Consider the following 15,034-nt stretch of genomic DNA (forward strand, 5'->3'; position numbering starts at 1 on the left):
TGTGCACTGGATGTGCGAGAACTTACACCAAGCGCGCTAGATGGGCTGGAGAAAGGCTGACTGTTTACTTCTGAACTCACTGGACTCATCCTCTTGCAAGCTAGGCGAAGCCATTTCTTAGCTCCCGCAGAGTTTGGGAGCAATGTGCAAATGGAATTGGAGCTGCCACCTCTCTTTCCTCGACTGAACCCGGGTGCGGGGTGGCAGCAGATTGGGGCGAGGCACAGTCTGGAATCCCCCTTTGTGTTCCCACCTCGACACTCTTGGGGCGCGGAGGGGAGGAGTTCGTATCCTAGGCCACTTTGCGAGCTCTGCGTAATAATTGGACGTTCTCTCGTCAGACTGCTAGGCATGAAGCAGAAGCACCACACCGCCCCCTTCTCGGGCTCCATCCCCATTCACCCGCTGGCCCTGAACTGCCTCAGGTAGTCGGGAGGCAGGCCAGGAGTCTCCACCTCCTCGTGGGCGGCAGCCATTCGGCGCGCTCGGGAGCCGAGGGGTTGGGACCCATTGGCTGGGGGGCGCTGCCAGTCTCGGGAGGAGGTGTGGTGGGGGTGGGGTTTCGGGCCGCCACTGGTCTGGGCCGCTTAAGGTTTGCTGGGTGGTGGGTGAGCGTGAGCCTAACTACTGTAGAATTGCAAACAGTTGGGAGCAAGCGAAAGCGCGCCAGAGAGAGAGCGAGAGAGTGAGGGAGAGAGTAGGAGGAGACCTAGAAGAGACAGGGCAAGAAAGCGAAGGCCTGAAGACCAACGATTTGAGACTGAATGACCATGGCCGTCTCCGCACCTCCGGTGATCTCTGCAACTTCCAGCGGCACAGGCGTCGCCGGGGGCTTATTTCGGGCCGAACCCCTGTACTCGACTCCTGGAGAGCCTCCTCGTCTCACCCCCAATATGATCAACAGTTTCATGGCTAATAACCACAGCGGCAGCGCGGGGGCTGGCGGGGTCGGTAGTGCCAGCGGAGGCAGCGGCAACACCAACACCAACGAGTGCAGGATGGTCGACATGCATGGGGTGAAGGTAGCTTCGTTCCTGTTGGACGGCCAGGAACTGATCTGCCTGCCGCAAGTCTTTGATCTCTTTCTCAAGCACCTGGTGGGAGGGTTGCATACAGTGTACACCAAGCTGAAGAGACTGGACATATCTCCGGTGGTGTGTACTGTCGAGCAGGTCCGGATCCTCCGCGGGCTGGGGGCCATCCAGCCCGGGGTCAACCGCTGCAAACTCATCACCAGGAAAGACTTTGAAACTTTGTTCACCGATTGCACCAATGCCAGGTGAGATACTCGTTTCTTGGCTCGCTCTTCCCCCTTTGCCCTCTTCTGCATGTCTCATTCTCATCCAACTTTGTAGAGAGTGAGTCTTAACTAGCTTGCTGTACTCTTTACGGTGTAAGACGGTGGGGAAAGAGGACTGGAAGGACTCATTAATTGCCTGTCCTTTCTAGTCCGAGCTCAGTGGCAGGGCTTGGGTCTAAGAAAATCCCGCACAAACTTCAGTTTGCGGTCCTGTACTGAAAGTTTCCAGCCTTTCTCCCATATCTTGCATGGCTTTCTGGCTGCTTGTGGTTACTTGTTAATTTCTCTATTTGGTTTTCTTTCCTGCTCTTTTGTGGCCGTACGGGTCGGATAGGTTTTTCTCCTGAACACGGACACCAAGGGCTTTCTGGATGAGTGGGCTGGCTGAGCTGTAAACTGGGCTCCTAAGCTGGCAATCCAGAACACAGCATTTGGGGGATGCAGAGGGTCGGAAGTCTAGAATCCATCCCAGAGGGTGATTCGTTCCCCATCCTGTGTGTTTGTTGTGAGAGTGCGTTGGTGTGTGGTGGTGGTGATGGTGATGGTGTGTGTGTGTGTCTGGGTGTGTGTGTGAGAGAGAGACAGACAGAAAGAGAGAGAGAGCGTGAGGACAAGTGCTCACGCCTGCTGCGCATAGCTTCCCCGTACACGATACAGGAAAGTCGATGGAGCCTTTTTTTTTTTAAAGAACGATGACAGATGTCACTTTCCTGGGATCGTCCCTTTGGATCATCTGCAGAGGGCAATGTGGGGCATGAACGCTGGGGCTGGGACCGGGTTGGGGGTCGGAGTAAAAGTTGGCAGGTTTTCCAGAGAGGATGCTTTCAGCTCTTCCCCCCAGGCAAACAGTTGGAAGGATCCCATTCCCCCAAAGAGAGGATTCCATAAATGATGATGGCCAGCTTCTCTGGTTGTAAGTGTACCTCCTTCATATCACAGCTTAGAAGTACATTATAGAACAAATAGCCATTTGCATATGTCCATAAGCAAATCTTATTCAATGTTTCTGAGTTTTTTAAAAATAGAAAAGTAAACTATATTCAAGATTATTTGATTTTTTTAAAGACCTGTAAATTAGTCTTCTTAGTATTTATTCCATCTGCAGTCTGTTAATATCTGTTAGCATCCTAAGTACACATTTGGCAGATATGATTAACATACAAGCCAAACCACCATCACCAGGCTAAAGGGGGCAAAGGGTTTCGTTGTAAAATAGCACTGCTGTTGATCATTTTGCAGAAAACTTCTGCAGAGGTAGACTTTCTTACAATGCAACTTTAGATCATAAGATCTCTGGGTTTATGAACCAAAACTAACTCAGTTGTCACATCTGTTGTAAAATCCAAATTACTATGTATAGTTGAAGTATACTGGCAACTTGTAGACAAACTGTTGCTGACTGCTACAATCAGATAATGGTACAGAACTTACAAGGGAACCTTTTGTTTTTCTTTTTTTCCCTTTGAGCAGTGTTCTCCTGTGTTCTAGCAATTAAACAGAAACCTGTTCATATGAGAACTCCTACCTGATTCATATCTGGGGCTTAAAAACCTGGTTTATTAGATCACATTTTCTTAAGAAAGATGGATGGCCTTAAAACACAAAGGATAACTGCTCCCTCAATAAAATAAGCAAATATAGGTTTTAAGAGTAGAAAGGAAATTTTATTTTGACCACAAAGCACTCTACTAATACACAAACTCAGAGGGTTACCAGGGACTTCAGATGAGGGCCATCTAGTTTATTTGTTGTCATTTGAAAAGATTTAAACAATCGCAGACCTGAAAACCTATCTTCTCTCCTCCTCCTCCTCCCTCTTTATCTTCTTTTTCTCCTCCTTCTCCTCCTTTCCCCCTTCCCTCTTCTCTCTCTCTTACAAATGCCCACTCTTAAAGAGGAACAATGATTACACATAGGAAATTCTACCTTCTTTAATAATTAATTTACACACCCTTGAGCAAAATCTATGACTTTCATTTAAAAAAAAGATTAGTATTTTAATGTGATTTTGATGCTTTCCTCTGTAAATAGAAACTTTAATTTTTATTAGAGCTACTTACTGAAGGAAAAAATGATAAATTTCTCTGTATCCAGAGGCAAGTGTTCTTATACTATTTTTGGACCCTGTTATATGATGTGTTTTTAGGTTATTATTTTTATTCAGTTAAGTTTTATTTAATCCTTATCACAGCATTTACAATGCCAAATTTTTTTGGAGTTTAGATTGCTTTTGTGTATGTGCACATATAAAGGTGATAGAGAAATCTTAAAAATGTAAGAAGAAATATATTTGAGATATGATGCATGTGCTTCCTATGGTGTTTTTTTCTTTATGAGTATTTATTTACTGCATGCATTTTCTATAATTGTGTTACAAGTGTTGCAATATATAATTGTAAAAATTTATGAAATATATTCTATGAATTCAATCTATAAATAAAGATGAAGAAAACTACTAGAAACATCTATATTGAAGTTTCTAGGTAGTAAACAAACCCTCACAATTTCTGGAAAAAAACTAATTAACATTACCAAATTTTGTTGCAAAATGCCCTCATCATCACATAGTTAAAAAACTACAAAATATGATAATGCTTGTAATGAATGCCTTATGACTTGAGGTAACATTATTTACAGATACGTGTACTTTAAATCATTCCCAACATCTGAATGATTTTATAAAATTGTGAATTAGTATTTAAGTAAACATTATTTCTATAACTTTTCTGTTCAGTGAAAAGAAAGATGAGGGCTGTAAATAGGAATGAGACCCAAGAGAGACAAAATAAGGTAGATGAGACACAGAGCCAGTAAGAGAAAAGAGATGTAGGATATGAGCAGAATGATGCCATGAGAGGGAGTGAAAGATGGATCAGAGGAGCTTATAGAGATGCCCAAAGAAGATGAGCGATGTACCAGTGGAGACTTGGCTAAAGAGGATTGTCTTTTAGGACTCATGACTTCCTAGCACTTTAAGTTAAAAGGGGGAAAAGTGCAAGGAAAAAGTCCGAGTGGAAACTCCTACATACTATTCTTATTTGAGAAAAGAGATTCATCTTCATGTCCTGATGGATAAATTTCCATAGTGTATTGTAGAATGGAAGGCCTATTTGTAATGGTGTCATTGGCAATTTTCTTTTCCTACATAATAAACATTTCTCCCCCTCTCTGTCAGATAACTGGGGAAGAGTATAAGTCCTGATTTAGGGTATTTTAATTTGGAATGCTTCCTACACTATTCCAGAACACACAAAATAGACCATTTTCAAAGACCTTAAGGTATTGCCACTAAGTGGCACTTTGATTTAGCTCAGGGCACGTTTTTATTAATGCACACTGAAGAAAAATGAATGAGTATAATACATATATGATCGTTTCTTTGACAGTACTGAAAGCCACAAAAAGAACTCAGTTTCTTACATTAAATACTTTTATTAGCTAATTATCAAAATATTCAAAGTTGTCTTCCCAGAAAAGAAGTTGGAAAATAATACCTGCCTCAGCTACTAGAGAATAGAAAGACTAAAACTCTTGACTATTCATTGTTCTATTAAATAAGTCAAGCTTTACATCACTGCAGTTGCAGAGGGCTATATAAGTATTTTTCCTTGATGCCCTTTAGCTTCAGAAATTAATTGTAAAGAAGATTATTTTGATGGTTATTAAGAAATGATAAAAAGACCCAAACCAAATAGGAAAAATTGTTACCTTGTTTTAGATCTTTGTTTTTGCAGATAAAGCACCATGAGTATTTTTTCTAATTCTTGTCCAAGGGAACTTGGAGTTTTAATATCAGAGAGTGCAGGCAGGTCAGAAAGCAAATGTCTAAAAATCTCACTCTTATGCAATGGATTTTCTTTACTAAATTCTTCAAAGTTTAATGTGGCAGTAAAATATTAAATTAAAAATTGGTATTCAGTAAATGTGAAAAATCAGCCAATACATTATAGTGTTATCTCTCTTTATCTACCTATCTATATAAGAGTTACATTGTCAGATTTCATGATCAGCATTTAATTTCATTTGAGGACCAGCTGATTAAATGTTATTCAGTCATTTACATATAGTTAAATGGATGCTTAAAGAAACAAGAATGTATGATTAAGAAAACATTTTAATGCATTTAGAGACATGATTCAACATATATTCAAATTAATAAAGTTCATTTTTTTAAGTAAAAATTTAAATGGTCCAATTGTGGTTTATTGTTATTTTGACTGTGTGAACAGAATATAAATGGGCTTCCACATTAGAATAACTTTATGTGACTTATACTGACTTTTACAGCAATTTAAAACTACTGCTTTCAAGTACTAGAAATATGATTTTTTAAGCATTCAATGAGTTTGGCTTTGTATTCACACTTGATGAATATAGTTCATAATCCATAAAGAATAACAATTTACTTTGAAAATTGATATTTTCATTCATAGTAAAGTTAAGCAAAATCAAATTTTTGAAGAACTTGCATCACTTTCCTGGGCTAATATTTTGTATGACTTACATTTTCGGAAACGATAAAAGGTTTTAGAAATTAATCTGGGCAGTAAATGCAGACATTTTAATTTATGGGATAATGAGGGGATAGTCATGTCTGTTAAAAGTAGTCACATAGTCAACAATGCACTGTCTTTTATTAGAGAATGATGTCAAGATTATAATTAAAGCAATCTAGTCATGTGCCAGTGCACAGAACCTCCACGTGTACATTCATTTTAAATGCACACTTCTGTATAACCAACAATATTTGTATTTATCTAATACTTTAGCTGGATTTCATATTTGTCCCAAACACTCATTATTGGGTGAGGGATATTATATTAAATAAATGATGCATGGTATGATGGAGAATATCTTTGGATATTTATATATGATATTAACCTCAGTGTATAATACATGAATGCCAATAAATAATTAAGAAGTGATGGTCTTCAGACATTGATGTTTTAGATGGTTTCATACAGGAAATCCCAAATAACTGTATAAAATATCAAGTCTGAATTGTTTGCTGCTTTCTTAAGTAAACTTATTTTGTCTTAATGAAATCTCTAGATGTTTTAAAAGTGCTTCCAGCTGGCAAATGTAATTGTGAGAAATCCTAATCATAATATATTATATTTCAGTTGGCAATCTATATCTCCAGTGGCACTTTATCTGGTGCATTTCAAGAAACAAATGATTTAGATATATCCACTCTATACATCTCAAATATACATTAAAACTGCCCTAATTGACAAAAACTGAAAAGATCATGTTTTCAGAGAAAGGACATCAAACCTTTCCCCAAAAGGAAAACAATTAGGTATTAATGATATTCTTGTTGCATATTCAAAAGGTCTTTGGTAGCATTTTTTTCCTCCTTTTCTTCCCTTTCACCATCTCAACCTGCAAAACTCTTCACTGTCACTTCAGATCACACAATTTTAAAAAGATAAAACAACATTTAAACACATTTGCTTTGGAAGGGAAATCGAGCATTTGCACCCAATAAGCCTGATTGTGGAACTGCATGCAAATTGTGTTTTGATTTATCTCTTTTACACTTTTTTCCATTTGAATTGATCTTGCATTAATTTCACCAAGCGGCTCTGTGAGGCTGCAGATGTTGCCCTGTGTTTAATAAATCAATGAGACAGATCTGAATGAATCACTTCAGATGGATTCTCTGCTCGGTTTGATGTCTAGATGTTATTCTTAGCTTGTTATCATGACAGATGCATTAATGTTCCCATACACTGCCAACAATGTCAAAGAGATTGAAGCTTTTAAAGTGGCTGCATCCTTTTTTACATTTTCTGCTAGAACAACTAAATTTATTTTATTTTATTTAGGAATCAGAGAAAAATAACAAACCAATCATAAGTTTCTTCATGGGAAATATTCTTAATTTTCATGCTACGTTAACTCTTCCAAAATGGTGGAAATCAGTATCTTAAAAGCTAAATATAATGTAGCTGCTTAATAGTGCCTCCACATTAATATGTAATCATGGTAGGAAAAATGAGAATTAGTAATATATTATTGGGACACATTGAAAGTGTCACTATAAATAGAATAATGCTGTATCCAAATTGATTACAGAAGGGTGTTAGTTTTTAAATCCTTACTAATAAGCTTCTTGTTGGCTTAATGCAGCTGCAATATACTCTTACCAAGGGATTTAGAACTCCTTCAGGATTTAATATTTCTTTTTAGTAAGAAGGAGACAGCCTGTGCATTGTGTATTTATAATTTCCTCACTTTGCAGTGCTAAAAATCTTAGAAAAGTTTATTTCATTTTAGTATGTCTCAGCTATTTATATTTTGGGTAATTATTTGTAAATTACAAATCATTCAATAACAGTAAGTGCTACTTTTATAATTTAATTTCTTAGACTATAGAAAAACATATGCACTCCAAAAGGAACTTCTATAACTCTAGTGAAATTTATTACCTACCTGCATTAAATATCATCACTATCATACTTTGTTTCATTTCATCCATGGCAGCATTGCCTTGGTTTTTGGAGAGAAGCAATTCTGTTAATTGTTGTGAAGTATTTTGAGTTTAATGTTATCAGTGTTATAACTTTTTAGTTAATCTCTGATGTTTGAAAATACAGATTTTAAAAAAGATATTCAGTTTTTCTCTTGTTTAACTTTCTGGAGAATATATATTTTTAAAAATCAGCTTTCAGAGGTAGTTCCTCTTTACAGGCCTTTACAGTATTCTTTCATCATAATTTTACTGTTAGCTTTATTAGAATAGGAAAACAGGAAACATTGTTAACTGATACCGTTGAGGTCTCAAATTCTTCAGGACATTTTTATCTCCAGTGTTAGGCTAATCTTGGAAGCTTAAGATTCATGCTATGATCTACAGTATAGTTTAAAAAGAAGTTTCTAATGAAGTTCAGTAAGTTATGGACAAGAGTTAACTTTTTTTTTTCAAATTTTGCTTAAAGCATGGGAATGTCTTCATGGTGAGATCTTGCCACATCCTTCTTTAAAGATAAATTTATATTTTAGAATTGGTGAAATTATTCTACTGAGAATGTGATTATAAGATGTAATATACATTGTTTTATGCAAAATTGGATATAATATAGCTAAAGAGCAAACTGATATATTTATCGCTACCTGTAATGATATCCCTAAAATAAAACTGAATTTTTCACATAAAACAAAACCTTGGATTTGTAATAATAACTTCTGAGGAGTTATCTTTAACTTCAGTAATGTTCACTGTAAAACTTTAGTAAGCCTGATATTGTATACATATTAGGCACCTAATTCACATTTGTTAAATTAATACAATCATGGACACACACACACATTTATTCCTCTCATCAGAATTCTTTGCACAAATTGCTGTGCTTTAAAAAAAGCTAAGAAGTAGTTATGTAAAGTATACAATTATAAAAAGACACTTATCCTAAAATTTTAATTCCATTATAAAACCATTTGTAATCATGCCATAAAATTTTCACAAATATACATATAAAGCTATCAAAATCTATTATATGAAATTAGAATGTTTAAGTGAAATGTATCTTTAAAGAAAGTGACTTCTTGTTTTTTTTAGTGAAAATCCATAGGAGATGTTCTAATATTATTGATAAGCAAAAATTAATAAATAAAACAAACCTACTACCATAAAATGATTCTCAACTATTTAGATTTATACTACTTGATGTCAGCACTAAACCAGGCAGTTGACTTGATCTTTTTTCAAACAGTGAATGCACGTTTATGAAAAATGAGTTAGTGAGAAGAGGGTTCTCCTTCCTTCTCTCTACAGTTTGTGAATAGAAAGAGAAATACTTAAGTATAATGATTTACTTTTTTCTTGGATAATCTCAAGACACATCCAATTGCAACACAAATTTGCATGAAGTATTCCCCCCCATTTAAAGGAATAGCTTAGTTCTTTCCGGTGTAATTAATTTTGAAGAGTAACATTTCCTTTCATCTAGGACCCCTAAGGTTGAAACTATTCTTATGCATGTACTATTTTGACCCATTACAATTATTTAGTTTATTAGAGCAAATAGTGGTGAAAACTTTGTGATTATACTACTGGAAAAATATATAGTACAGGAAAGTTTAAAAAATAATGAACCACAGTATTTTTATTGCTCTATAACCTTTTTATTTTTAAACAGGTTAATAGTGTATAATGTAGTGTGTATGTTAAGGTATAAAACATTCAGTTGTGATTGTGTCCAATGATCTTATCAGGTTGTTGACAACGGCTAGCTGCTAACAGCATTTAGGCTACATTTAGTCTATCTACTATTTATGTGATGGGTTAAAAAGAAAAAAGTAATATTGATCTGTCTCTGGATTAAAGTTTGAAATGGGCAACAGCCTGAACACAAAAGGCTTTTTTTTTTAAGATTTCTCAGCTTGCCATTGATCTCCTAGTTTTATTGCATTCATTATTTATTAAAAGAATTTGCAAGCTAAACATAATGTTAAGCTAGTTTGCACACAGGGACCGCACTTAGGAAATTGAATGGAAATTGCATTAGAGATGAACATCTGTGCAATTTTTTCACTCATGTGTTTATGGGTTTGTATAAAAGGTATATTGGATTAACAGTTATAACCATTATAGCTTACAGCAATATGTTAGATTCTGAGCTTTTAGTTATTTTGGAAGAAGTCTGTCTCTCAATTGTTTGCCTAAGAAGTATAGTAATATCATCAGAAACAATATTTGGATAAATTTATTTTATTATTATATTTGTTAATGCATTATCTACATTATGTATCAGTTGTGAGACTCCCTGCTTTATTGAAGTAAAAACAGTTTTTAAAATGCATACTTAATTATCATGTAAGACTATACTATCTCTTAATGGATTTTGATAGTAGGATACATAGGTGCTATTTACACAGTACCTATTTTAAGAAAGTTGAGTTTAATGCCATATTAAAGCACACCAAATTCACAGAAATGATATAAAAATTTTAATGTGACCATCCATAAAATGTTATTATATATATATGTTAGGCCTTGATCCTTCTGAAAGGATAATAAACATTCAGGCACTGAAGACTTGCTCTATATAATACTACAGACAATAGGGTGAGATGCTTTATGATATGGTTCCCCTCTTGAATTCAATCCAAGCAAGTTTGATTATAAAAACTCAAGAGGAGCTCACCTGAAATAGTTCTCTGGAGGGCATAAGTTGACCCTAGTGAGTATCTTCATTTCAATATTGTCTTTAATCTGTAAACTTTTGGAAAATTCATTCTATCCACTTAATTATTAGAATTTAAATACAAAAACTTCTTCACAATGATTTTGATCTCTCATGATTAGATTTGTCATAATTGTGTGTGTGTGTGTGTGTGTGTGTGTGCATGCGTGTGTGTGTATAGAGTATATTCTGTGGTGCCAGGCAGTGTTTGTTCTGGGTGAAGAGAGTGAACAAAGCAGTCTCTTCTCTCATGGAGCTTACATTCTAGAATCATGCTGTCTTTAGCTTTTATATTTTATATATTTTATATTTTATATCCCCCCTTTTATATTTGTTAAATTGTGAAATCTTCGAGATTACAAATTTTTGCCTTATCCAGTGTTGAATAATTCTTAAATTTCCTTTCTCATATCTGCCTCATATGTTATATCAGTAAACACTAGATTTTTTTTAGTCTTTAGAATTACACCAGAAAGGTCCAACTAAAAATAGTCAGTTATTGATATATAAAATATTTTAGTTTTATGAATGTAGGGAATTACTTAGGTTATAAATAAAATATACATCAAGAGGAGCTTGGAATAAAACAGGTATTTCCACTTAAGAATGGCTGTAGTTAATTGACTTTAATATCTTTTCTCTGACATATATTTGTTGCAAGGGATATGAGTCCTTAAAAATTGATAAGATTAATCATTCTATGAGACATATGCTTTTGTAGTAGAATGTGCAACTATGGATTAGAAAAACATTTGTTTTTTCCCCATGTAAAAAAGTTTGCTTTCATTTATTTTCGAGTTTTAAATAGATCCTCAAGCTTGATATGCTTTGGTTATAGTGCTATACAATATTATGTGTCAAAAATTAAAACACAGATGAGAAAAAGTTATTTTTTTTAATTTGTTCAGAATACATTGACCCTTACATGTATTACATTTAAACATAAATAACTCTGGAAAATAAGATTACTTGTAAACATGTATAATTAAATGTTTAATGTTAATGTTAAATTTGCTGCCTTGAAAATAGAATATGATCTGCTAAACTTCTAAATGTATTTTGTAAAAAGGTTTATGAGTACTATTTATGTTTTTATTTGAGGAAGACAAAAGGGGAATTCATTCATACAAAGAAATTTACTGCGTAGTACATTTTATTCATTGAACACACATTTTTGGTCTCATTTTATAAGCCAGTTAGAATATTCAGTTTGAACACACACACACACACACACACCACACACACACACAAACGTGTATCGTGTGTATATATGTATATATAATATGTATATATTGTATATTTCCAATTCACCCCATTTGTCACTTCATTTGAACAAATGTTAAATAAGTTCCTGCTATTAGTCTGTACAAGGCTACTTTTCAAGGGGAGAGTAGTGATCTTAAGAATTATCCAAATTCTTTTTTGTTTCATCTCCAGATTACCTAGGTAGAGTTTTATTGTTACATGGTTAACTCTCAGCTAACCTACATTAATGCAAGGAATAGTAAAATCGTGGAAAATTAAAATAACATTAATTGGGCTTTGCAGTACATTATAAAATGTTTATGGTACCTTTACCTGTCTAAATATATTTTGATTACTTTATTCTACTATTAAATTGTATTTACATTTTATAAATATGCACTGGTGGGAAGGAGAGATAGCCAAGAAACATGCTAAGGTTGAACTAAATCTGAAATTAAATGCTTCGTGTAGAAAACATCTGAAGTGAACAAAGCATAAGCAGACATAGAGCTTATTTGTCATAGCTAACAACTGTGTACTGGATCATGTTAGTTAGCGCTTAACTAAATTAGTATAGTTTGCTTGAATTTATTCTTATGTTGTCTATGGAAAGACTTATCCACTTAATGGATACAGTACTCATTATAGCTATTAGCAGATCAAAACCTGGCAAACTGCATGAGTCCAGTTGTTGACTTTAACATGCTTTCCTGTGCTTAGGACCCCTAAATAACCATCTTCCATAAGTTAAATAAACATTCGTTCACATCAGAGGAATCATGGCTTTTGGGTTAAAACACATTGATAAGTATAGCACTAAATCAGATTTTTGTGAAGTGTTTATGATTGGGATACTTAATCAATATTCCACTTGCAGTTTAAAAAATGGAACATTATAGTCTTGATGCTGATCATGTCTTGCAAGAGTGGGCATTTTGACGATGGGCACATGTTGAACATTGTGATCTCTGACGAAGGTAGTAACTGCTCCAGAGCTTAATTGATGCAAGTACACTTGGCATAGCTGCTTTTTTGCACTTCCAGTTGTTTTGGATTGGTCCTCATCATACTAGAAGACTGACAGGTTTTTACTATTTTAGGGGCATGTTCTTTTTCATCAGCTTGTATGATGTTTACATAATCCCCATTCTGCCAGTCTAAAGCTTTTCTTATTCTTTGCAGTTTAGTCCCATTGAATTGAATGACTGCTCTTCTGTGTATTGTTTTGTTCCCCCCCCAGGGACTCTCAGTTTTTAAATGTAAATACAACTCAAGGAATTCCGCTTTTTAGATCTTTTTCTGTATTAGTGGGAAAAATGTAAAAGTGCCCATCAAAGAAGGGGCAGTGGAGCTCAATAATTTAAAGTTTTCTGTCCAATTAGGAAGGCTCTTGATTTTAAAGATAGACGGACTCTAATTTGGGTCATGTTAGCATTGATGTAGCTCCATTTGTGCATGGACAACGGAATGAAGCTAAATAAGGATGAAGAAAACTTGATGAGAAAATATTTCTCATGGAAATATTGAATGGACTAGGAACTAGATGATAGATTAGAGGAAGGCAGCATAATGTGGACTGATGAAGTCCTTTCCATAGCGCTGTTGAATGATCTCTTTTAATGGCATTCATTTTATTTTAGTGGTTAGTTTAAGCAGATTCATGAGCAGGAACAGAAAGGATAAAAAATATTAGCTATAAGTAAAGATAAAAACACTAAAGGCAAAATGTTATTCCATTTGCGGTGAGATGGTAGCATTTGAAACCATAATAGAACATTTGCATATGTGTTGTCACTAAAATAATATTCCTTTACTACACTAGTAAATGTTACATTAATTTCTAAAATATTTTATGCAGTGTCCATTTATACTTCTTCTGTAAGTTGCCTTACTATTACTGGTCTGTTAGCCTGATTCTAGCTTGCCGTAGTAGCACATTTTTGAAACACATGTTGAGTATGAATGTTTTAAAAAGGGTTACATTTTGCCTTTGGGTATGTGTGTGAAGTTTTTATTGTATTCAATAGTAACTAAGTTTGTATTTTAGGGAGTAATTTGAACCACTGCCTTCAAGATTGTTTAATGAACATTAAAATTTGAATTAAAGAACATCAAAGTGGCATTTTTGTCATTTTTGTATTTAATAAGTACAGTAAAGTTTAAATATTTCCTTCATGCCTTCTGCCTGAAAATATATCTGGAAGTTTAAAATTACTAGCTAGGTGTAATAGTAAAGAACTTTACATGTAGGGCTTCCCTGGTGGTGCAGTGGTTGAGAGTCCGCCTGCCGATGCAGGGGACACGGGTTCGTGTCCTGGTCCGGGAAGATCCCACATGCTGCGGAGCGGCTGGGCCCGTGAGCCATGGCCACTGAGCCTGCGCGTCCGGAGCCTGTGCTCCGCAACGGGGAGAGGCCACAATAGTGAGAGACCCGCGTACTGAAACAAACAAACAAAAAACTTTACATGTATATACTGGTTTATAGTTTATATAGTACTTTCATATACATTAGCTCATTTAATCTAATCCTTAGTCTATTTTTGTAATTTTGTTGTGAAATTTCTAAATTTTTCATAAACAGATGGCTGATCACTTTACAACATGATACTTCTGGGGGTCACTTAATCTCATATAGACTTTTTTCACTCAATGCTAAATCAGCATCATCCATAGTTATATGAAACTTATAATGCTTCTAGGGGAAGAGTAGTAGGAACAAGATCACAGTGGTAATGTTGGGGGGTCATATAGGGCCTTTTAGGACATTTTGAGGACTTATGAAATGGGGAGTCACTGCAGAGTTTTGAGCAAAGCTATCACATGATTTGACCTAGGTTTCTAAAGGATCACCCTGGCTGCTAAGTTGAGAATAGGCTTCAAGTGGGGCAAGGTTAGAAGCAGTTAGGATGTTACTGCAGTGAACAAGGAGAGAGATGGTGGTGGTTTAGACCATTGTGGTAGAGTAGAGATAGTAAGAATTGGTCAGATTCTGGGTGAGTTTTGAAAATAAAACCCATAGAACTTCCTGATGGACTAGATACTGAGTATGAGAGAAAGAAAAGAGTCACAGAAAGCTCCAAAATTTTGGTCTGAGCAACTGGAAGGATGAATTTTCCATCATTTGTGAAGGGGAAGGCTGTAGGTGGAGCAGGTTTGGGGAGAAAGTTCAGGAGTTCAGTGTTATACGTGTTAGTTTTTAGATACATTTTAGCCTTTTCAGCAAAGATGTAGTCATTGGATGTAAGTCTGGTGTTTGGAAGAAATACCTGAACAGGAAATATAAATTTTGGACAGGAGT

The 15,034-nt window shown here is 35.4% G+C and overlaps 1 protein-coding gene across 2 annotated transcripts in view; it reads left to right on the forward strand.

Annotated features, from left to right (window-relative positions):
* The first annotated feature begins 609 nt into the window (after positions 1–609).
* DACH2 (dachshund family transcription factor 2) overlaps positions 610–15,034 on the forward strand; it is a 632,729-nt gene continuing 618,304 nt past the window's right edge. For both annotated transcript variants that reach the window (XM_029240658.1, XM_029240659.1), the window contains exon 1: positions 610–1,279. In XM_029240658.1, coding sequence (XP_029096491.1) covers positions 765–1,279 — 515 coding nt within the window. In that variant the 5' untranslated portion in view covers positions 610–764. The remainder of the gene's footprint in view (positions 1,280–15,034) is intronic.

This window comes from Monodon monoceros, unplaced genomic scaffold (genome assembly GCF_005190385.1).
Source record: "Monodon monoceros isolate NGI ecotype Baffin Bay Population unplaced genomic scaffold, NGI_Narwhal_1 Super_Scaffold_22, whole genome shotgun sequence".
Taxonomy (NCBI): Eukaryota; Metazoa; Chordata; class Mammalia; order Artiodactyla; family Monodontidae; genus Monodon; species Monodon monoceros.